Source organism: Orcinus orca, chromosome 9, assembly GCF_937001465.1.
Source record: "Orcinus orca chromosome 9, mOrcOrc1.1, whole genome shotgun sequence".
Taxonomy (NCBI): domain Eukaryota; kingdom Metazoa; phylum Chordata; class Mammalia; order Artiodactyla; family Delphinidae; genus Orcinus; species Orcinus orca.
The window spans coordinates 24725173-24748477 of record NC_064567.1 but is presented as its reverse complement, the minus strand read 5'-3'; the positions used below and the strand labels follow the sequence as shown (position 1 = coordinate 24748477).

At 39.9% G+C, this 23305-nt stretch overlaps 1 protein-coding gene across 3 annotated transcripts in view; it reads right to left on the bottom strand.

The window, feature by feature from the left end:
- GRM8 (glutamate metabotropic receptor 8) overlaps positions 1–23305 on the bottom strand; it is a 775007-nt gene that overhangs the window by 426919 nt on the left and 324783 nt on the right. For all 3 annotated transcript variants that reach the window (XM_049714479.1, XM_004265482.3, XM_049714478.1), the window contains exons 4-6: positions 6117–6252; positions 5494–5648; positions 4286–4423 (exon numbers count right to left, since the gene is read on the bottom strand). In XM_049714479.1, coding sequence (XP_049570436.1) covers positions 4286–4423; positions 5494–5648; positions 6117–6252 — 429 coding nt within the window. The remainder of the gene's footprint in view (positions 1–4285; positions 4424–5493; positions 5649–6116; positions 6253–23305) is intronic.

Below are 23305 nucleotides of genomic sequence, written 5' to 3'. Positions count from 1 at the left end.
CAACTGTACACATTCATTTCTGAATTAGGTGGAATTGGGCAAATTGGAAATATAATGTTCAAACCCTGGACACCTCAACTCATGAATATCCTGTAGGTTTTTCCTCTTACGTACATTTCCTCTTTGACCATTAACGTGCTGACCATCTTCTTTGCTTCCCAGAAATAGAGATAAAAACTGGGTGCTGATGGCAATTTGGGGTACAAGTATCTTCTCTCACCATCTGGAAACATTCATGTGTTACTGTTTCCCAAAAAAATAAGTTAGAATATTGCGTTCTTTATTTATTTTCTACCCAGGGACAAGTTATTTTAGTATCACTCACAATGGAATTTGCATGAAAATCTGTTTACTGACCCCATTCCATAAGGGTGCATTTGCCCTAGCACTTGGAGTAAACACCATTTTCATTGCACTAGAAATAGTTCTAATTGGGCAGATTGTTACAATTTTAGCAACACCCAAATAAATCAAAGGAATATGCAGCAGACATGCCACCAAGTCTGGATTATACAGCAACCCAGTTCAGTATGCCTGAAATAAGTATTCCTTATACACCATCAACAAATGCTAAAAGAACATCTGTAGACATCAAAATTTTTTGGAAAATATGAGTTTCGAGAAACTGATGATTCTGAAAACAGTATGTTAAAGAGTTATGTGATTAATTGCTAATTTTATCATATATATAGTATACATGTACATATATATCATATATACAAATATATATAAAGAATGGAATTCATTCATTTCACTAACTGGTAAATTTCCATTAATATGATCTAAACATGTGGATGATCAAACAATAACATTCAGAATTCAAAACTAAGCACCTTGGGGCTTCCCTGGTGGCGCAGTGGTTAAGAATCTGCCTGCCAATGCAGGGGACATGTGTTCAAGCCCTGGTGCGGGAAGATCCCACATGCCGCGGAGCAACTAAGCCCGTGTGCCACAACTACTGACCCTGCGCTCTAGAGCCCCCAAGCCACAACTACTGAGCCCGTGTGCCACAGCTACTGAAGCCCGCACTCCTAGAGCCCATGCTCCGCAACAAGAGAAGCCACCGCAATGAGAAGCCTGCACACCGCAACGAAGAGTAGCTCCCGCTCGCCACAACTAGAGAAAGCCCGCACGCAGCAACGAAGACCTAATGCAGCCAAAATAAATTAATTAATTAAATAAATTAAAAACAAAACATTAAAAAAAACACACACAAAAACTAAGCACCTTGTAACATATATCTGAATGAGAAACACATCAGGTACTCTGTGTATAACTTCTCCTTTCAAACCTTTCTATAAACTGCCTGCTCTTTAGATCCCATTATTCATTGACACGCAAACTCCTCTCTAATAAGCTGAACCTCTGTACTGTTCTTCACACACCTCCATGCCACTCTCTGCTGGCCCATCCTTGCCCTCATTTCGGATGCCTTCTCAAATCTTTCTTGTTATCAAACACTCGCCTCCTCCACGAAGCTTTGAATTTTACTTGAACTTACAGTCATACATTTTCTGAACTTCCTCAATATCTATATCCAAATTTAACACTTAATCGTAGGATTGTTTTGCTCTCTGCTTATGTACGTGTATGTGTATCTCTTTTTCCCAATTAAATCACATGATTGAAAGGTAACACCTCCCTCTTAAGCCTCTCCCTAAAGTTTCTGTCAAGATCCTACTCCACATTTAACTTCGCTTTCCCTTGATAGTTCTTCTGACTGTTACGTTTATCTGAACACATGCTTAGGGTTTCCCTGGTGGCGCAGTGGTTGAGAGTCCGCCTGCCGATGCAGGGGACACTGGTTCGTGCCCCGGGCTGGGAAGACCCCACATGCCGCGGAGCGGCTGGGCCCGTGAGCCATGGCCGCTGAGCCTGCGCGTCCGGAGCCTGTGCTCTGCAATGGGAGAGGCCACAACAGTGAGAGGCCCGCGTACCGCAAAAAAAAACAAAAAAAAAAAAACAAAAAACATGCTTAAATGTGCCCTCTCTTAAAGAAACTTCTGAAAGCCTGCTTCTTTCTCAAGCTCTCCCACCATATCTACTTTCTTTCTCTGTCAAACTTCTTCGAAAAGCATTCTTTCCTCTACTTCTATGCGCACTCTATCTCCAGCCCTCTCAACCTGAGTCTCCCCCTGCGCGCACCCCATCTTCTCTCCTGACTCCCAGTTCATCTCCTTCCCCAACCGCAATGCTCATTTCCTCTTCTGGCTCATCCCCTAGAGGCTCAAGTTGTCATCCATCACATCTGCACAATTTCCTTCAGCAACTGCCTCTCTGTCCTCGTCTTTAACTTCCCGGTCTCCACCTGCCACTCCCTAATCTGTATTTTTAGTGCAGCACACAATGTGGGGTGCCAGACCTTATGCTGCCACCTGCTGGGGAGTTCCATGAGGCGAGCTTAGAACCAAATTCAAGGTCGTCCCTCCACATCTACCATCCGTGCTGTCCTTTCTGCTAAGTAATTCTCCTAGACCTAGTTGTCAAAGATTTAACATTCAGAACCTCCATCACTTACCACCATCTCCCCTGCATTAATCACTCACTGTGTACTGTAAATACTACCTACTACAATCTCTGCACTCTGTGTTCCACCCCTAACTAGCACATCTCATTTAAGCTGTGACTGCCCATTACAGGGGCTACTGGATGGGCCCTGATTGACCTTTCTCCTTTCTCTCCCCTGATCTCCAACCCTCCCTACCCTTCTGCCAGAGGAATCTTTTTGAAACAGGTATCTGAGCAGTGCCTTAAATGAACAGCCTCATGTAATTCTACCCTACAGGTAGGATAAAGCCCCAACTCCTCAGCTCTGGAGCTTCTAGGAAGAACTCCAAGGTCCTGCATGAGCTGGCCTGTCTCTTTATCCTCTTCTTTCCTCACTTCCCCTCTCACTCCCTATCTTCACTCTCACTCACTCCAGCCTCCCTGACCTTTTTGTACCTGTACCTTGAACCAAAGAGGCTTGCCCTGGATCCTAGAATGGGCTGCCCTCATATCTTCACGTGGCTGACGACACCGGCCACTCAGGTCTGGTCTCAAATGTCACCTCTAAAGCATCCTGACCAAACGATCTACAGTAACTGCCACTGTCCCTCCCGAGACCACCTGGTCACTCTTTTCACATTTACTCTGTTGTATTTCTCCGAGGCACCTGGAAGTCTCTGTTCCTTGATACATTTACGTATTTAGTGTCTGTCTTTTCACACTCAGATGTAAGCCCTGTGAGCAGGAACTTTGCCTCACTTCACTTACCCCAGCTCCTGGAAGTCACATCCTCCACAGGGGGGCCCCTATTTTCACATCCCCATCCTTGCTCCATTTATATGGCTGCTCTAGCACTTATCAGATTACATCTCTTATTTGAACAGCTATTTCCAAAGGAAGTGAATCACGGGCAAGGAGGTCATATCAAAATGTCCGGGCCAGGGGGTAAGCAAGGGAGGGGTGTCTGGTTATAAGATGCTCATTCAGTGTAGAAGATTTTAGTGTAGAAGACTTATGCATCTTTGTTAAAATTACCCCTAACTTTTTATGTTCTTTTTAATCATGCTGTACATATTTCATTTTCTATGTGTTAGTTTCTAATATATATATAAATATATATATATAAATGGATTTAAAGGATGTTTATATTGACCTTGTATCTTGAATTGATCTCACTAAATGTACTACTTAGTTCTAAGTCATTTTTAAAACTCCATAGATGTTTCTACGTACATAATCATGTTTCTGCAAATAAAAAGTTTCATTCTAACCCTCAAAAAATGCACATTTAATATCACTATTATTTTTCAGCACAAGATATAGAAAGTAGAGCATCAAAAAAAATCATAGCTGATAGAGCTGTGCAAGATATGGGGAACATGGACTGAAATAGTTGAAAAACACTATCTTAGAGCAATTTGTTATGATCTGTCATCCTCACTACATTTTGAGCTCCTGGTGAGCAAAATCATGTCTTGCTTATTTGTAAGTATCCCACCAAACCTAATAAAGTACTTTGCCGAAAGTAGGCACTCAATAAATGTTTTTTTAAATAGAATTAAAATATCCCAGTGTTGGACACATGCCCCATGTTCAGTACATACTTGTCCGTTGACTGTAAGAACCAGTGAGCACACCTAAGTCTGTTGAACGATCAATGTAAGCTCAGCCCCGTTGAGAAACTATAACAAGAGACGTGAGGAAGTAGAAGATACCGTCATCATTATCCACATAGAAAAACTTCATTTCTCAGATAATGATAAAACAAATGCACCAAGGAAAACATTGAAGTGGCTACCTGTGCATTTCTTTACGTGACTGTTCCTTTTTCCATGTGATCCTAACTTGCATCCAAAATTCTCCTCCCAGAATTCCGCAAACCATACATTTCTTCGATTATTGGCAAGAGTTCGGCTTCTAAAGTATCGATCGAACCCTATTTTAAAGAAGAAAGGTATGATTTTAATATTCGTCCAAAATCAAATACCATCAGAGCTTTTGAATAGATATTATATTATGTTGTGATCATTGCATGAAAACATATGTATAACAGATGGGGGAGGGCAGCCAATAACCCAGCATTAAGGCTTCCCTTGTGGCAAGAGTCAATGGGGATCAGTGTACAATATCTCCACTCCCACCATTCACCATTCAGGCACCTGACTCTAGGGATGTACACAGCAGGTAAGCCTGTTGGGTGGCATCCGCACCACCTCTGTCTCTCCTCTGTGTCTCCCAGCGGCAGCAAGCAGTGACCTCGTGCTGAATATTCAAAACCAACTCAGACTTTTCTCATTCTCCTCTCTCTCCCCTAGCACGAGTCAGTGTTCCAGGCTTCCGTGCTTCTACTTGCCTCAAGGTTTATCTGTCCTGCATGTTCCATTTTCAGCTAATTCAATAAACTAATCACTACTAATGTAATCTTCTGGAGTCACGGGTAATGGGCTAGTGTCATTCTGCTCAGGTAGCCAACTCACTGAAGGGAGACCACCTGGAAATAGTGCCTTATTCCCAAGGATAATGGCAAAGGTAGGAATTTCAATCACTGTCGAGATCATTGGAAAAGATATTTGGGAGACAGACTGCCTTTCAGAGATGCTCCACATCTTTGCTGTTGCATTTATTTACCCATAGAGCCAGGCCAGCATCATGTCTTCATTTGCTATAAAGCAAGCACTCTCCTTCCAACAATGCTATAACCACTGTATACACCCATGGAAATATGCAAACTTAGAGGGCAACTACTAACATCACGGAGATATCCAAGGCCAACAGCAGTGCCCCCTAAAAAAATATCTAGTGGGTACTCTTTTCTAATTAAAAAAATATATATATATACAATATGTTGAGTTAAATAGTTACTGTCTTGACCATTCTGCCATCAGCCCTAAAAATTCTATCGAGTCATTAATAATGGATTCATCTCATCGTATGCTGATACCCTGATTTTGCTTTTGAGTTTAGATTCAGTTGGAACGAAGCAAATTCTCTACAGTACATCCTTACCATCAATTGACGCTCTTTTGGGCAAAATTGTCACAGCCCCTTCTGCAATCTCCTCCTGCTGATAAACAGGTGCTATTTTGGATCCCCAACTATCTGAGCCAATCCAGAGAAAATGCCCACTTTGGTTTAATTTTTTCGCTGCTTCCAATATCCTCCTATTGGAATAAAAAGAAATAAAACATACCACATTTACCAAGAAACTCTACACTTGTGAATGTTACAAGACCAGCTATATGAAGTCATAAACACTCAGTAGGTCACCATTAAACAACCAGTCAATCATTCTAACTGCCTGAGTCTTATCATCACCTAAAGGGAATATATTGGAGACTTTAACTCCAGCAGCTGATAATTAGCCTTATCCTTAACCTCATTCACATCATTCTGTTTATCATCGTTATTTGTCTCATTTCTTTCAGTCCCCAGGCTTTACTTGATAAACAGATTGGACTGAGAAACTAGAAGGCTGTTGTCTCTATGTAGCAGAAGGCAGTCTGTAATTGCATGAGAATGTTGCAATTCCTATGAAATCTCACAAGATTTTACATTGAACATGAAATATGTCAGAAAAAGGATGTGGGCTGCAAATCTGATCCTACATGAGGAAGAAAAGCAATCAGCACCTGATGTCATCTTCATTAGCAAACATAATCACTGCCCGAGCATTAGGTGTTTCTAGCAGACGCTTGATTATTTTTTCAAATTCTCCAGGTCTTGGTTCACGTGGGATTTTCTGTGATTGAGCAATGCAAACACCACCTATTTAAAAAAAAAAAAAGAAAGAAACAGAGAAAGTGATTAGGAAAAGACATTTACTTAACACACTTAATGAGGTTAGCTACTTTATAAAAACACGTGACTCAGTAAAGGATATTGTTTCTCAAAATATCTGTCATTCTCACCTACTAAAAGCAATCACTTTTTTGCATTATATGTATCAAATAAATGACATCAATAACTTAATCATACATCAGAGGTTTTTTCCAAGTTTAAACATTATTTTTGTGGATGTCTTTAAAAAAACCAAAGTGTACAAAATGTGGGACAAGAGAGAAAGAGTGGAAAGAAGGCTCTTTTAATTCATTTAACCTAACTCCAAGGATAAGAGTCTGGATTAATAAAAGGTATGAGTATGTCTTATAGGTGAGACCACCTGTGAGGAAGGAAGGTCCTTTTGCTAATTTTATTTATTAGTAGACTTCCTTTAAGGTTAATTTCCTTTTTTGAGCTCATAGTATTGCAGCAAGATTCTTATGCAGCACCATAATATGTTACGAGACAAGTGGTCTTCAAGACTGAGACACTAGCCAAGTTTCAAAGACACAAACCCTCAGTTGACATATATCTTCACCATGAAAATCAAAATGGCAGAAATCCCATCCCACTCACACGGAAAAAGACAAGAACTCTTCTTTTGGCCTCTCCTTTTAAAGCAACATGAAGCCAAAAAGAAAAGTTTAGAAAAGATCTCTGCCCCCTGCCGATGGGCTGGGCTAGGAGGAGAAGAAGGAGGTTTCCTTTGTTTCAGTGGTACAGTTATAGCATATTCTGATACTAGGAGAAAAAGCAATATTAGCAAGATGTTTCAATTGCATTATGGTTTAAGCAGGCTTTTTGAGTCGCTTGACAAGAAAATCATCATTTATTTATAGCATTGCTTCAGTAGGCAAAGGCATGTTTTCTTCTAAACAGTTCACAATGCATTCAGTCACCCAAACATTACTGGATGCCATTATATGCTATGCATTGGGCTGGACACTGGGAATGCGTAGTCTAATCCAGCAGTTACCAGCTAGTCTGGGAGAGGGGCATTCCAATAAATTATCATGGAACATGTAATAAATTTTAGAATGGAGAGAGTATACCACACTTTGGGAGCACAGAGGAGGGAGTAACTCAAGTGCTCGAGAGAGCTGGATTTTGAATGGCAAATATACATAAACATAGGGACAAAAATGGGACATTTCTGGTAGAAGCCAAGGTATGAAAGAACCTTGCTTGATCGTGACCTGTGGTTGAGACTGGCTGGGGCTGAGGTTGGAAAGAATGGACAGGTCCAGCTTGACAATGACTTTGTTATACACGCCAAAGAATTTGGATTTTATCTTGAAAAGGATGGGAACCCACTGAAAGTTCATGAGCAGGAGAATTACATGATGAGCAGTGCGCTTTAGGAAGAAACCTCAAGTAGGCAAACAAAGAAGAACCATGTGGTAGCCAGACAATGGGTGTCCAGTGTGCTGTGATCAGATTTAACATACGTGACAATACTGTATGAATAACAGTGCTAGAGTACTGAAGGTTATTTTTTGTATAAGTTAGAGCACTGCCAAAGTTATCCCTGCAATAGAAATATCCTCACTAACCCTACACTATGCTCTTCAGGGGTGGGAATTGCCCATAATCCACAGACAGAGCCTGTAGTTAGTTAGTCTACTGATATGCCATGAATAGTTGTGATGATTGATTCATTCCTTCAGTAAATATTTATGGCGTGCCCACTATCTGTCAGATACCATGTGGGGCATGTGGATTTACAATGGTGAATAAAATAGACACGGCCCTTGCCTTCACAGAGTTTAGAGATGTTATGGGTAAAACAGGCTTAATGCAAAACAAACCCGCAAAATAAGTATATAAGTTATGGCAAGTCCTAGGAGGAAGAGCAAGGACATTTAATTTAGATTGAGGAACGTTTGGGAAAAGTGTCCCTAAAGTTGGTATCACTTGGTTAAGGTCAGAAAGAAGAGAGAATGCGAGAGCATCACATGGGAAAGTGCAGGAAAGAGCCAGTGGAGTTAATGAGTGAAGGGGAGAGAAGTGTGAGACAAAAATGAGAGGTAATTTGGGGGCCAAATCATGCATGGCATGCAGAGCCTGCAGAAGATTATGTGTAATTAAAGTGCCTGACATTTAGTAGCCCATAGGAATACGTCTTGTCTAGGACCGCCGCATTTCATGGGAGAAAAATGAATGAGGACCATTGAATTACGTAAGAGGGCAACCTGGAGTGAAAAGAATAGGAGGCCATGAGCCCAGTTAGGAGGTTCTCAGAACAGGCAATGGGAAATGATGACTAGGGTAATGCTGCTGGTACTGAGGAGGGGCAGGTGGACCTGTAAGAATTTGAGTTAGAATCAGTAGGGCTTTGTAATATTTTTCTCACCTTTATTGAGACATGAATGACAAATAAAAATTGTATATATTTAGGTTGTACTGATTGGATCTAAGTAGTGAGGTAGTGGGAAACCATTAAGCATGACTCTAAGGTTTTGGCCTTGGTGATCAGTTTGTGTGATGACACTATTAAACAAGTAGGAAACACAGGAGGGTGAACAGGTTTGGAGAGGAGGAAAGAATGATTTTGATTTAGGATAAGTTGTTTTCAAAGTACCCATGGAACATCAAACTGAGAAAAAGTGAGTCTGGAGCTAAGGAGAGAGAAGGGAGTTGTAATCACAATGTTGCCTGATGCAGATACAGTAAGAAGTTGAAGTGTTGGGAACGAAGAGATCACTCAAAGAGAATATTGAAATCAACAACAGGAAAAGGTGAGTGACAGAGCTCTCAGAAAACCCACCAGCTAGGGGAAGGGAGCTAGTGAAAGAGACTGGACAAAAGTGATTACACATTTTGAGGAGAAAACTTTGGGGACAAAGTCTTAAGTTGAAGACTATGCATAATGTGTTTAAAAATCAAACAAACAAACAAAAAACTGTGGTGAGTGGAAGCATTAGGCAACCACAGAAATGCAAGACCCAAACTGTAACACTCTCTGGGGAACAATAGCTGTTTCAAAATATGACTGCTCTTTTAAGAAAATTCCTCTGATTACTTAAGGATCCTATTAAAGACATGTCATATCCAAAATATCATTCTGAGATTAATCCTGACTCCATTGCCAGAAGAAATGAAGGCCAGAAAATTTTTATTATGACTATTTCAGATGAGGCAAACAGGCAATGCCATCCAGACATATGGTTTAGTCTGAATTCATTGATGTATTCATTTACTACAGATCTAGTGAACATTTTTGTTTGTAAAAAGCTGAGTTGGGCTGGAATTTTACATAGTCTATTCATATGTTTTTATTCCTTTACCTCACCTTTTATTTGTCAGCCTGGTCAATCGGTATTTTCCTGGAAAGAGGGACTGCACAATTAATTTATTTCAGCTGAGTAAATCCTTATGAAGATCCTGCACCACATGGCATTGTGCTGTTTGGTGCCTTATAGATATTTTATTAAATTGTGGAGTGTGTTACTCTCAGGTAATTGGAGTTAGAAGATTAGGATTTTTTTTCTTAACCTTGAAACTCATTCACAATTTCTGTCTTCACATCAGTCAAGAAGCCACACTCATAAGCAATCATAAAAGCACATATCGTCTACTGCATTTCCGGAGCTATGGACATTGTCTCCCATTCTGTCCAAAAGAGTCTTATAATTGAATGACAAGATGTACACATAAGAAAAGCCAGATAAGAATGTAAAACGATGGACTGCTAAAAAATAATAGCAGAAGATCAACTGCAGTAATAAATGACAAGTCCCCCCCGCCCCCCACCAAATAGTCCAATGATTTCATAAGAACAAGAGGTCTTTATATACTGTTAGAGTTGAGGTAAAGTACCGATGAAATCTAGTCAAACATTCAGGCTTTATCAAAGACGTGCTTCCTTCAATACTCATTATATGTTGTTTCAATTTTTAAAGAGACTCTGGCTTGATTTAGACTCCTGGGGTGGGAGAAGGAAGAGGAGCTGCTCTCCATCAAAGCACATGTCTATTGCATCTGTTTCTTCATACCTCACTCTGGAAGAGTACTGATTGTGTGCAGTTCAAGGAACACTAACTTTCTTATTCTACAGCTGTCCCCAGTTCTGCAAGAAATAATTTTGAAAGCTTAGCGCTTAGGAATGTTGTACGGAGGAATTTATAATTGGCTGTTCTCTAGAATCTTCTGACTTCCTCATTTGTGTCAATGTTTTCCTTTTGATTATTTAGTGATAATTAAAAGATCATTTGTTGAACAAAACATTTTACATTCACTCTACAACACACGTGATCACTCCTTCCCAGTCTCATTCACTCTTACCTCCCTAGTCGTAGCGAAAGCGCTCTAAGATTGGCATTATCACCACATTTCTGATGAGGAAACTGAGAAACAAGGGGTGTCAACAGCTGGCAAGAGGTTGGAACCCAGGTTCAAAGTCAGATCGGACTCGAAGACTAGCCTTTTTTCTTCATCTTTTCCATCACTTACCCAATTGACCAGTGTCTCAAGTTGGTTCACAATTTCTGTCAAGTTCTAAGTAAATCAAATCGAGTCTCTGGTTATATAACTTGTTAGATCTGCATGACAGAATGGTTTTGATACATAAACAAATCAACAAAGTTACCATTTTATCAATGGTTAAGTTATTGGTAAAAAAGTGATTGGTCAAAATTGTTGGTTAACCGTAAGAGATTGTTTATAATTGACCCTAATAAGAATGTAATATAGTCAGTCAACTATTATTAAATTATTTCTTATGAATGCACTTGCAAATAATAGCAATGAGCAAAACCAAATAACCAGTTTTTTTGTTTCTCTCTTAAAGACAATAGAAACACATTAACTCTTCAAAGTTCCGGGATCCCAATTCCAATTCTTAGGGAGTGAGGAATTTCCCCACCATCATCAGGCAATCCTCTGACAAAAATTGGGTGCCCTACAATTCAACTCATTTCTGATACTATCTACCTGGATATTGTCAGATTCCACAAGTTAAGGGTTCAAGTCCTACAAGACTGTCTGCCCAGCCCCCGCCCCACTTCAGATGTCAGTCATAAGCTCTGCTTGTTACCTGTGCTTCTGACCAACTGGTTACAGATCAGAGGTTCCCAAAATCTCCTCCTTGGGTTCAATTAATTTGCTAGAGAGGCTAACAGAACTCAGAGAAACATTGTACTTACTAGATCACTGGTTTATTATAAAAGAATATAACTCAGGAACAGCCAAATAAGAGATGTACAGGGCAAGGCATGGGGAAAGGGCACAGAGCTTCCATGCTCTCTCTGAATCTCCAAGTGTTCACCAGCTCTGAAGCTCTCCAAACCCCATCCTTTCCAGTTTTGATGGAGGCTTCATTACATAGGCATGATTGAAATGGCCATTGGTGGTTGAACTCAATTTCCAGCCCCTCTCCCCTCCCTGCAGGTTGGGGGGTGAGAGTGAAAGTTCTAACCCTCTAATCCTGTGGCTGGTCTTCCTGACAACCAGCCCCAACCTTAGGTTACCTATAGGCTTTCCTAAAGTCATCCATTAACATAACAAAAGACACCTTTTTCACTCTCATCACTTAGGAAATTCCAAGGATTTTAGGATCTCTGTGCCAAAAACTGGATAAAGACCAAATACTATTTCTTATTATACGTCACAATATCACAATTCTATGCCCTACTCTTTCCTTTTTTTTTTTTTAACATCTTTATTGCAGCATAATTGCTTTACAACAAATGCTGGAGAGGGTGTGGAGAAAAGGGAACCCTCTTGCACTGTTGGTGAGAATGTAAATTGATACAGCCACTATGGAGAACAGTATGGAGGTTCCTTAAGAGACTAAAAATAGAACTACCAGACGGCCCAGCAATCCCACTACTGGGCATAGACCCTGAGAAAACCATAATTCAAAAAGAGTCATGTACCACAATGTTCACTGCAGCACTATTTACAATAGCCAGGACATGGAAGCAACCTAATTACTCTTGACGTCATTTCTTTCCACCTTTCTGGAGACATAAGTAAAATGACAATTTGGCCCTAATGTAATTGGTCCTTTAGTGATAGTTCAGTAAAATTTGTTCTAAGGTTTGAACAAGTGTAATCACGCCTTTTGTAACAGTACTTTCACCTCCTTATGTGGCGTACATCCGGGACTTAGCAGCAAAGTATACAGTGTGATGAAAGTTTGTCTCTTTGTCAGCTTCAAGTGCACTTTGTGAAAGAGATTTACCTCACACATCGCAGTGAAGTAAAAGTGTTATCTTGAACAACATGCATTAAAAGAGCAAAACTGCACTTAAATCTGTGCTCATTCCCCTCCCACCACCACCACCACCAAACCTGTTATGCTTTTTCCTCTATCAAATGCCAATTCACGCTTAAAGAGACTGAACAGCAATGAAATGAGGGAATGAAAGTCCTGGTACAGAAGGGGCATGAGCGCCTTGCTACTTCCCTCTTTGTCCCCTAAGAATTGCAATAGGGACGATCCAGTAGGGAGAGGACTGGCTCAGAGAGCCCCTTTCCTGCCAGTCTCCATGTGACTCAGAGATGCTCATGCTTGGAAGGCAGATTGGGCTGGAACAGGTTCACAGGGTCAGTTTCCTACATGCTAGGCTTTGTAACATGCCCTCATTTCATCACAGATCCACTCAGAGGCACAGAGCGGTATGGCGGTTATGAACGTTGTCTCTGGGGCTACACTTTCTAGCTCCAAATCCCGGCCCTTCTCTGACTAGCTGTGATGCTGGGGAAGTTGTGTGACTTCTCTGTGCCTCTGTCCCTCAATCTAAAGATTGAGAGGACGCTAGTACCTTCCAAATGGGTTATTGTGAAAAGATTAAATAATCACTCAACAGATTAATTTGTTTCCTCAGAAAACACATTCATTGTAAATTGTTTAAAATAAAAATTGACAAACCCCAAACAGAAACAGTAACTCACTTTCACCAAGCAATACTTACCTATAACATTAATTCTAGACTACTTAAATTTCATTCCCCAAATGTACACAGAATAACAACTCTTACTAGCAAGTCCAGTCAACGGGGATGCTAAGTACAAAAGGTTCTACATTAGAAGGGAAACTTGTGCCCATCACCACTTGAACTAAACGTCTAATGTGTTGCCTCTTCCCCTCTTGAAAACTGGAAATGTCTAAGGAGACATGGGTACAGTAGATGGGAAAAATTCAGGAAAAGAAAGGATGAGGAAGAAGAAGAAGAAGAAGAAGAAGAAGAAGAAGAAGAAGAAGGGGGTAGGGAGAGGGTGAGAAGGGAAATGACATGACTTGGGGGAAGAAATAGAAGAGGGAAAAGAACAAGAGTAGAGAGAGGAGAGACTAGAGGCAGACCATCCACACCAGAAGCATCTTCGGAGCTGGGCAAAAAATCCATTCTCTTTAGGGTCAAAACAGCAAACGTGGAGTTAGGAACATTTGGAGAAGGAGAACTTGACGAGGTTTAAATAAATTTTACTACTGTGTTGTGTGCATTTGTATTTACATGAATTATTTTCTGAGTACTATTTTTGGAGTGTTTTGGGATTTTTATTTTGTTTTGTCTGTTTGTTTTGTTTTGTTTTGTTTGCTATTTCAAAGTGGATTCCCAGATACTGGGGCCAAAAGTATGACCGGAAGGTTTTGAAAGATAAAACTAACTCCCTGTAAATGCTCAAATGCTCAATATGAATAAACTCTCTAAGAAAAGAGAAATTTCATATTTTGTAGCCCACTGCTTAGAAAAACCATCATGCCAATGACCACTAGAATCAAAGTGAGCACTGGTTAAATTTCTTACCCTTCTGGATTAGGAAAAACACAGTACTGGACTTACGATTAAGCTCGTTACAGTTACAGATGAGAAATTAGTAATTCAGTTACAGATGAGGAATTCATTACAGAATCATGCCAATTAAATTAGTGAGGGGGAGAGTAGACAATCGTGGCATCTGCCCTTCTTCAATCATTCAACAAATATTTATTGAGCACTGTTACAGGTCAGATACTTTTTAGACACAGAGTATACAAGAGTGAATAATATAGAGAAGGTCTCTGACTTCACAGAGCTCACATCTCAGTAAATCCCTAGGGTCTTGTGAAGCCTGATACCAGTGGGCATTCATTGGATGTGTGATAAATAAGTGAATAAACAAGAAATTCTTATTTCATGATGTAGTAGAATGATCTAATAAAGAGATACTAAGCATATCCATGTATTAAAAATACCATCATTCAGGTAAGGCTAAGCATCTCTGCATCTACGTTATATATGTATGTAACATAAAGTCATTTCCAAATACCTTCTGCAAATAGGACACTCTCAGTAGTATCTCAGCAGCAGCTATCAGAGCCTGCAAACTATGAACATTCTTCTACACAAGTAATATCTTCGTCTACTTACCAGCATTACCTGAATTCTGCTATATATTGGCTTTCAGTGCAGCATTTTAACAGATACTCAAAGGGGGCTGACATTCTTGATTTAAAGAAGGAACTAATAGCTGAAAGATCATTATTGCTTTAGCTGTATAACTCTTCAGAGCAAGGCTTGCACCACAACCAACGTACAACAGTGACTAAGCTAAGAAGTGGACTTCAGAGAACAAAAATAAAGCACGAAAAGCATTTAAAAACTCCATCTTTCAAGCAAATGCAAGTACTTGTAGTATTTCTGTAGGCAGTTCACAATAATTTTCCATGGCAAGATTTGATCTATGTGTTTGAGGCATATAAAAGTTAAAAATATAATTATATATTTAACTCTTTGGATTCAAAAAGAACTAAAATGAGAGGAGAGTAAAATGACATGTTTTTGATAGCAAGCCATTGTACAGTTAGTTAAAGAACTCTTTTTAAAAAAATTTTTAACAGTTTTACTGAAGTGTAATTGATATATCAAAAAAAACCTACATATGTTTAATGCATACAATTTGATGAGTCTGGACATATGCATACACCTATGATACTATCATCACAATCAAGGTAACAAACATATCCATCATTTCCAAGTTTCCTTGTGTCTCATGTCCCCTTTGTGTGTGTGTGTGTGTGGTAAGAACACTTAACATGAGATCTATCCTCTTAACAAAATTTTAAGTGAATACCATGCTGTTAACTATAGGCACTACTTTGTACAGCAGCTCTCTAGACTTTATTCCTCTTACATAACTGGAACTTTACCCCCATTGAATAACAACTTCCCATTTCCCCCTCCTCCCAGCCCCTGGTAACCACCATTCTCTCTGCTTCTATGGTTTGACTACTTCAGACTCCTCACATAAGTAGAACCATACGGCATCTGTTCTTCTGAGACTGGCATATTTTACTTCGCATAACATCCTCCAGGTCTGTCCATGTTGTCTCAAATAGTAGGATTTCCTTCTTTGTTAAGGCTGAATAATATTCCATTTTATGTGTATTCCACATTTTCTTTATCCATTCATCTGTCAATAGACATTTGGGTTGCTTCCATATCTTGCCTATTGTGAATAATGCTTCAAAGAACACAGGAATGCCAATAACTCCTCCAGATCCTGTTTCAATTCTTTTGGTTAAGTACCCAGTCATGAGATTGCTGGATTATATGGTAGTCCTCTTTTTAATTTTTTTGAGGAAGCTCTACTATTTGCCATAGTGGTTGTACCACTTTACATTCCCACTAACAGTGTACAAGGGCTCCATTTTCTCCACATCCTTGACAACAGTTGTTATATTTTGTTGTTTGTTTGATAATCATCATCTTAACATGTGCAAAGTGATATCTCATTGTAGTTTTGATTTGAATTTCCCTGATGATTAGTGATACTGAGTAACTTTTCATATACATAGTGGCCACTTGTATGTTTTCTTGGGAGAAATACCTAAGTCCTTTGACCATTTTTATTTATTTATTTTTAAATTTTATTAAAGTATAGTTTATTTACAATATAGTGTTTTTGACCATTTTTAAATTGAGTCACTTGAGCTTTTGCTATTGCACGGTAGGAGTTTAAGGACTCTTGTTAAAATAAATTTTAGACTAGATTTTACTCAAAATAGAAGGCAGTTAGTAACTTGAGATGCAAGACTCCCCATACACAAAAGAAATTAACTCTATTACCTTTTCCTTAACTAAAAACCCATTTAGAACAAATAGAAAATAATAATAATAATAATAGTGTATTGAATACTAGTTCACCATGCTTTAATATCTCATTTCACCCTCATAATATCTCAGTGCTACTGAATATGTAAGGTAAACATCATAAACTTGAGGAAACTGTCCCCGAGGTCACACAGCTAGGAAGGAGTCAAGTGCAGACCTTGTGACCCTTATCCTAGTAGCCAAGTATATTCATTGTACTTTGCTACTATCTCTCATAATTGTCCCCTTGATCATTAAAACTCCTCAATATAAATAATTAAACAGCATCAACAGGTAAGGTAGTATGACCAAAGTGCGAACTCCAAAGTGTTATACCATCAAGACCGAATAACTTAGGAAAATGGATTTTGTTCTGGTTCAGGTTGGACAAAAGTCTCATTCATTAACATCCTCTCAAAAGAGTGTCCCGCAGGCTTCTTCTCTACATGAACCCAGGCATGCCCACCAACACTCGTGGAGCATTCACTGTGTGCTTACTATATGCTGAGTGCTCTGTTGAAATCTGGAGATACAAAAATGAGTAAGAAGCCACAGTCTCTGGTCTTGAGGCACTCACAATAAATAACACAATATGTAAACAGTATTACAATTTCATATGAGAAATGCTACAATGCAGGGTAGCCTAGGGGTATGGGACCAAGAAAACAGAATCTAGTTAACTATGAATAAGATTCACCAGCTTCTGCCAGTGACCGTAGGAATACATGGTCAAAGAAGCGTAAAAAGTAGCTGTATGGTACATTCAGACACACCAGGATCAACAAAGTCAGAAAACATTGCAGAAGTAAGCTTATGATTGATTTAGCCATCCAGAAACCAGCAAAGTCTATTTCTAATGGAAACTACCAGTCATCAGATATATCCAGTATTTCCAGTGAAAATGTGATTGTCATTAATAATTTAAATACGATGTAATAAATACCTTGCGTTTATGTACAAGGGGGATTTAATTTTACTTTTCCACAATAAGAAACAGACCACACATCTTGAAGTGGAAGGAATACAGAGAAAAAAATTAAATAACCATTAAAATGGCCGTTTGAAAGGGTTAGAACAAAGCATCAGTTCTAAGAACCAAGGATTTTAGTTGGGTTCAATGCATTTTAATCACAACTAATCAAACAGTTTATACACGGCTTTGTTTATTTCAATGTTAAAACACGTCAGAACTTGCAAGAATAGTTTTTTAAAAGTTTATTCCTATTATTGCAAACTGTGAATGCACAAGCCAAGGCAAAATCTGAATCATCTAGAGATTCACTATCAAACATTCTTTCACTGAAACCAAGAAACGTCTATACCCGCGGTGTTACAGGAACAGAGCAGGTATGTTATAACATTTTGCATTAAATTATATCATTTATATAAGGGTGTTCTTAGGAAAGAACATTAAGCTTTCAATAATCCTAACATCATTCAAGCACAAAAATGAAAACTGCAGATCAGAACTGCAAATGACAAAAGGATAACCGTTTGTTACCTCATAAATTTCTATGGTATAATTTCTACAATATCCATTCATGCCGTGACTCCCAGAGAAAACTCATTCTCTTTACAAATGCATTATATCTTAACAATATACTATAGCAAGTGACTATCTATAAAATAAAAAGCAGTTCGGCTTGTGGGAAAAAATTCCTGAAATATGAATAGTATGACAGACGTACTGGCTCTACCATTCTAACAACAAGTTCACTCAAGCCATGATATAATTTTCTCATTCCTACATGGGATTATGCCCATGTCCCCTCTGTAGGACCCTCTCTGGCTATCAGTTTCGTCATTTGTACAAAGAAGGGTGCTTGATGGGACGACCTCAAGATTCCTTTGAACTTCAGCATTTTGTGTTTCTATGAATATACCACATATACTGCCTCCCATGAGTACTGTGAATTATGTAAGTAAGTTCTAATATGGAAATAGAAAGAATATCATGTAAAATACAATGAATCACTTGTTTAAAAGCCTAAAGGAGAAGAACTAGAAGAGACATAAGAAAATTTATTCAATTCAAAATTATTATGAAGCCTGGGCAGCTTAAAAACTAATTTTTATGAGGGTATTAGGGTCTCAGTCAGGTGCTTTGGGTCTGGAGACCAGTTTGTCGAAGCACTCTCACTCCTTCTCAGTTGATTGAAAAGGAAATGAGACAGGGGGTTCAGCATAGTCATGATGGAGACATCCATGCAGATTTGTCCATTAATAGCTTTCATTTCACTATTCCATAAGCCTCCCTTCTCCTCTCATCTTTTAATTTCCCTCTCATTTCTTTATCCTACTCCACTTCCCTTTTCTTCTTTTTCTTTGCTCCTCTCTTACTCCCCCCTCTCCCCTTTCAAAAACCAGAATATGGTGACAGGTCACCTGATGCAGCACCCTTCCAAGTCTGCCTGTCCCGCTGTTCCCTAATATTCACTAACAGGACAGAGCAGCAAAAAAGAACTGCTGTGTGGCCTGGAGTTTGGTTAAGCAAGGAAACGAGAACACATTCATTTATCTCCACTTCCTCCAAATATCCAGCTGAGTATCAAATGGAGGTGAGTATCACATGGAGAAAACAGGAAAGAAATGTAATCAATGTTTCCAAAGCTGAAAAGCAGATGATGATCTTGCCAGGCAGGAAAAAAAAAAAAAAAAAAACTGAAAGGAAAGCCCTCAGGGCATGGGGATGCAGCTGATATGAAGAGAAACAAAGCAGTCACTCCACCCAACATCAGGAAGGCTCTAGGAGGGGAGGCGCCAGAGACTCCAGAGGTGGGGGTGAAAACAGAATTGGGTGAAAATCTCTGTGTCTTCCTCCAACTACAGACCCTCTGCACAGAAGATCAGAGGGTCACTGTAGAGGATGAACTCAAGGACACCAGACCCAGCAAGGACTGAGCAGGTTTCTATAAAGTGAAAGCCTGTATGCTGAATGGGGATCCCCTGGTCCTGGTCCCCCTTCCCTGCTTAGCACCCAGACTCCAGCTGCCTAACTTTCATCTCCCAGGCAGGAAACTGGAAGAGTCTTCTCGGGAGAAACTGGCCAAAGGGTGACACCATACTGATACTCATTGATGGATGTCTCCCAATTAGATAATCATGTCTACTTGCTCATTTTAAAGTAAAGCCACAATCAGGGAACCTGACCCACAAGTCGCAAGCTTCCAAACAGCACCAGGACCACATTCTTAATGTCACACCAAACAGAGGAGAAGAACTCAGTGGACACAGAAACAAGACAGAAGCAGAAGATGACTTCAAGAATATTAATAACCTCAGACAGAAGACATTCTGTCCACGCAACAAGAACAGGAGGCTATAAACACAGGAGCATTCAGAGAACAAGGAAGAGCTCCTGGATATTAAAAAAGATAAGTGAGATAGAAATACCTCAATAGATAAGACATAAGAGAAAGTCAAGGGAATATTTCAGAAAGTAAAACAAATGAAAAATCGTCATGAAATTAGGGAATGTATCCAGGAGGTTCAACATTCAAACTCTGAAGTCTCAAAAAGAAGTAGAGAGGCCATTACCAAAGAAATAAAAGAATATTTCTGAGAACTGAAGAACATGAGTTTTTGACTTGAAAACACCTGTCAAATTTCTAGCAAAAAGAAAAGAGAAGGATGAGGAAGGGAAAGACCCACACGAAGGAACATTCACACAAGATTTTAAAATCACTTGAGAGTGAAAACAGATTATAGAAAAAGGGTTAGGGCTCAGAATGGCTTCTGGGTCCTGAACGGCAGAACCACCGGACAGAAGAAAACAGAGCAACACGTTCAAAATGATGAGAAAAGATGAGTTTTATTCCAGACAAACATAACCACCAAACTATAAATCAAATGTATGAGTAAAATAAAGTCTATTTTGGAGATGCAGAAATCTCAAAAAACGATTTGCCTTCCATGCGCCCTTTTTAGGAAGCCTCTGAAGGATGTACACCATCCAAACCAGGAAGGAAACAAGAAAGGAGAAGATTCCGAATCCAGGTAACAGGTAATCCAACACAGGGAAGGTAAAGGGATTTCTCCAAGTGATGATAAAGTGAGGTCAGAGTTAACAGGACGGAACTCGTCTAGAGATCACCCAGTCCAGGTTAGAGCAGGAAGATGGAAGACTCCAGAATATCTCTAAGAAAAAAAAAAAAAAGAACCAGAATTGATGGATTATTTGCTGTGTTTGGATGTACCGAAAGAATATGTATAGTTCTGCAAGAGTTTGAAGATGAATTCATAATAGATACATAGAAAAATGAAGCTTATGACAAAGCAAGGAATTAATTCCAGGAAAAACAAAATGTGTATAGAAGAGAAATGTTATTTTAGTACCCTATCTAGATCAATTGTAATGTCATGTGTAGAGTCATGATAATATAAACACTGAATATTAACTGGACCAAAATGGCGATACAATCCTGCTGGAAAGATTGGAGAAGTGTGCGTCTATGTGCACATGCACGTGCAATTTGTGTATGGTGTGTATTTGTGTATGAGTTGTCATCATCTTCCAGAGTAGGAAGACCAGAAAGATGAAAGTTAAAAAATCAAAATAGCAGGGCTTCCCTGGTGGCGCAGTGGTTGAGCGTCCGCCTGCCGATGCAGGGGACACGGGTTCGTGCCCCGGTCCGGGAAGATCCCACGTGCCGCGGAGCGGCTGGGCCCGTGAGCCATGGCCGCTGGGCCTGCGCGTCCGGAGCCTGTGCTCCGCAACGGGAGAGGCCACAACAGTGAGAGGCCCGCGTAGCACAAAAAAAAAAATCAAGATAGCAGCATAAACATGTTGTGTGGAAAAATGGAGACAAAAACCAGGGGAAAAAAAACAACTAAAGAAATTGAAAACAAATTTTCTTGATTCAAAAGTGGGAGGACTGAGGTGTGTGACTGTGTGATTGCTGTTTTCGTTAAGCCTGGTTGCACTATACAGGAAATCGCTCAGTTAAAGTGCGTGCTTAGGGCACTGCCTTTTATAGTCATAAAGTGGGAAGAAAAAAAAAGAGCTGAAAGATGGCTTTCTATCTGTTAAGAGAAGCCTCTCCTGTAACTGGGTTTCTCTTAAAGATGTTTCTGCATGTTTACACCTAGACCTGTGTTACCTTACCTAACTGGGGGTTTTGTTTGTTTGCTTTTTGGTGGCATTGCAGATGCTTGTTTAATCTTCTTGGGACCAAAACCCGGACAACAATGCATAATGACAAAAATAATAATTAATACAAACAACATGACAACCCACGTTGCCAGAGTTTCAAGCACCAGATTTCATCTCAGTCAAAGCTAACCTGTCCATAGGTGTTTCCTACCCAAACTCCAAAGATATATCAGTAACTGTTTTCAATGACATAAAAGACCTATCATTTAAACAAAACCACAACTGACACTTTATCTGGACACTATTTGCAATTTAAAATAATGTTTGTTGTTATGTTAAAGAAAATGAGTTCTCTCACAGAAGGATATAATTGTCACCCAGGTAATCTTATTTGAGTATTTCAAGGACCACAAGGGAATGAAGCTCTACGGGCAAAGTGGCTGCGGAGTAGAGGGGAGCACACGGGCACCCAGAGGTGGGTATGTGCAGACAAGGGCATTGGTGGAGGTGACTCTAGTGTTCTATCAGGCACATGAATTTATGGTAGCTTTGGTAGGTGCTCAATCATAGTTCTCAAGAGAAGGAGGTGGAAATGAGAAATATACCAGAGGCTGTCATCATCCAAACCCTTCCCGTTAGGCTTTGAAGCCTTGGCAAAGGTGGTTTCAGGAAGATATGAGGAGATATGAAGGAACTCCTTGGCCAAATTTTAGCTAATCCATCCGGAATTGAAACTTGATGAGTCCTAAGTGGGGGATAAATCACAGATTTCAATAATCTGTGATTTGAATACATCTACGTTTTTAATATATGTTGTACACGGAGGCACTGGAAACTAATCTGTATGTCATAGTTCTCCAGAAAAGATTTGCAGTGATTTCTTTTCCAACCACGAATGGACGGCCTCCCTTTAGACTATGTGAAAGACGAGGCCCCTACTCAACACTCACAGGAGACAAAGGTGAAGCAAACAGCAACAATGGGGACAAAGTCTCCTGCCAGCACTGCACCAGGCATGGGGGATGAGAGACCACACCTTGGTTTCCACAGAATGTGGGATCCAAGGGGTGAAAGAAAGAAAAGGAATTGGATCCATAAGTCATTCCTTCATTTTAATACCAAATAATAAACATTCATTTTAAATCTCATGGATTTTGTAACACCAACTGGGCATAAAATTGTGAACAATCATGCAACCTAACAATGTAACTCGCAAAGTGTTAAGTTCTTCTCCTGGGATCATCACTGTGCAACAGGGATTATACTGTCTAATCCCTCTGGGTGTCACAGGTGTCCCAGATGTGGTGATTTATGGGAAATCAGGTGATGACATTGTTTTCTGGTAACAGGTTTTTCTCACCCTCCACCAACTCATATCTATAACCCTCACAAGGGTGATATTACCTTTCTTTCCCTCTTTGTTTTTTGTCCTATTGAAATGACATCTGTGTGATTTATCTTTTTTTATTTTAGAAAAAAATATTCACTAATCTTCTTAGATGTCGATGGTGTCAATAGGAACCAGGTTCTTATCAGTCTCTAATTGGACATAGCTTTATGCAAAGGAAATTAATGGACATGGGAGCCTCTCAGAGCTGACATTTTTTTTGTTTTTGTTTTTTAGCAATACGCGGGCATCTCACCGCCGCGGCCTCTCCCATTGCGGAGCACAGGCTCCGGATGCGCAGGCCCAGCGGCCATGGCCCACGGGCCCAGCCGCTCCGCGGCACGCGGGATCCTCCCAGACGTGGGCACGAACCCGCATCCCCCGCACCGGCAGGCGGACCCTCAACCACTGCGCCACCAGGGAAGCCCTCAGAGCTGACATTTT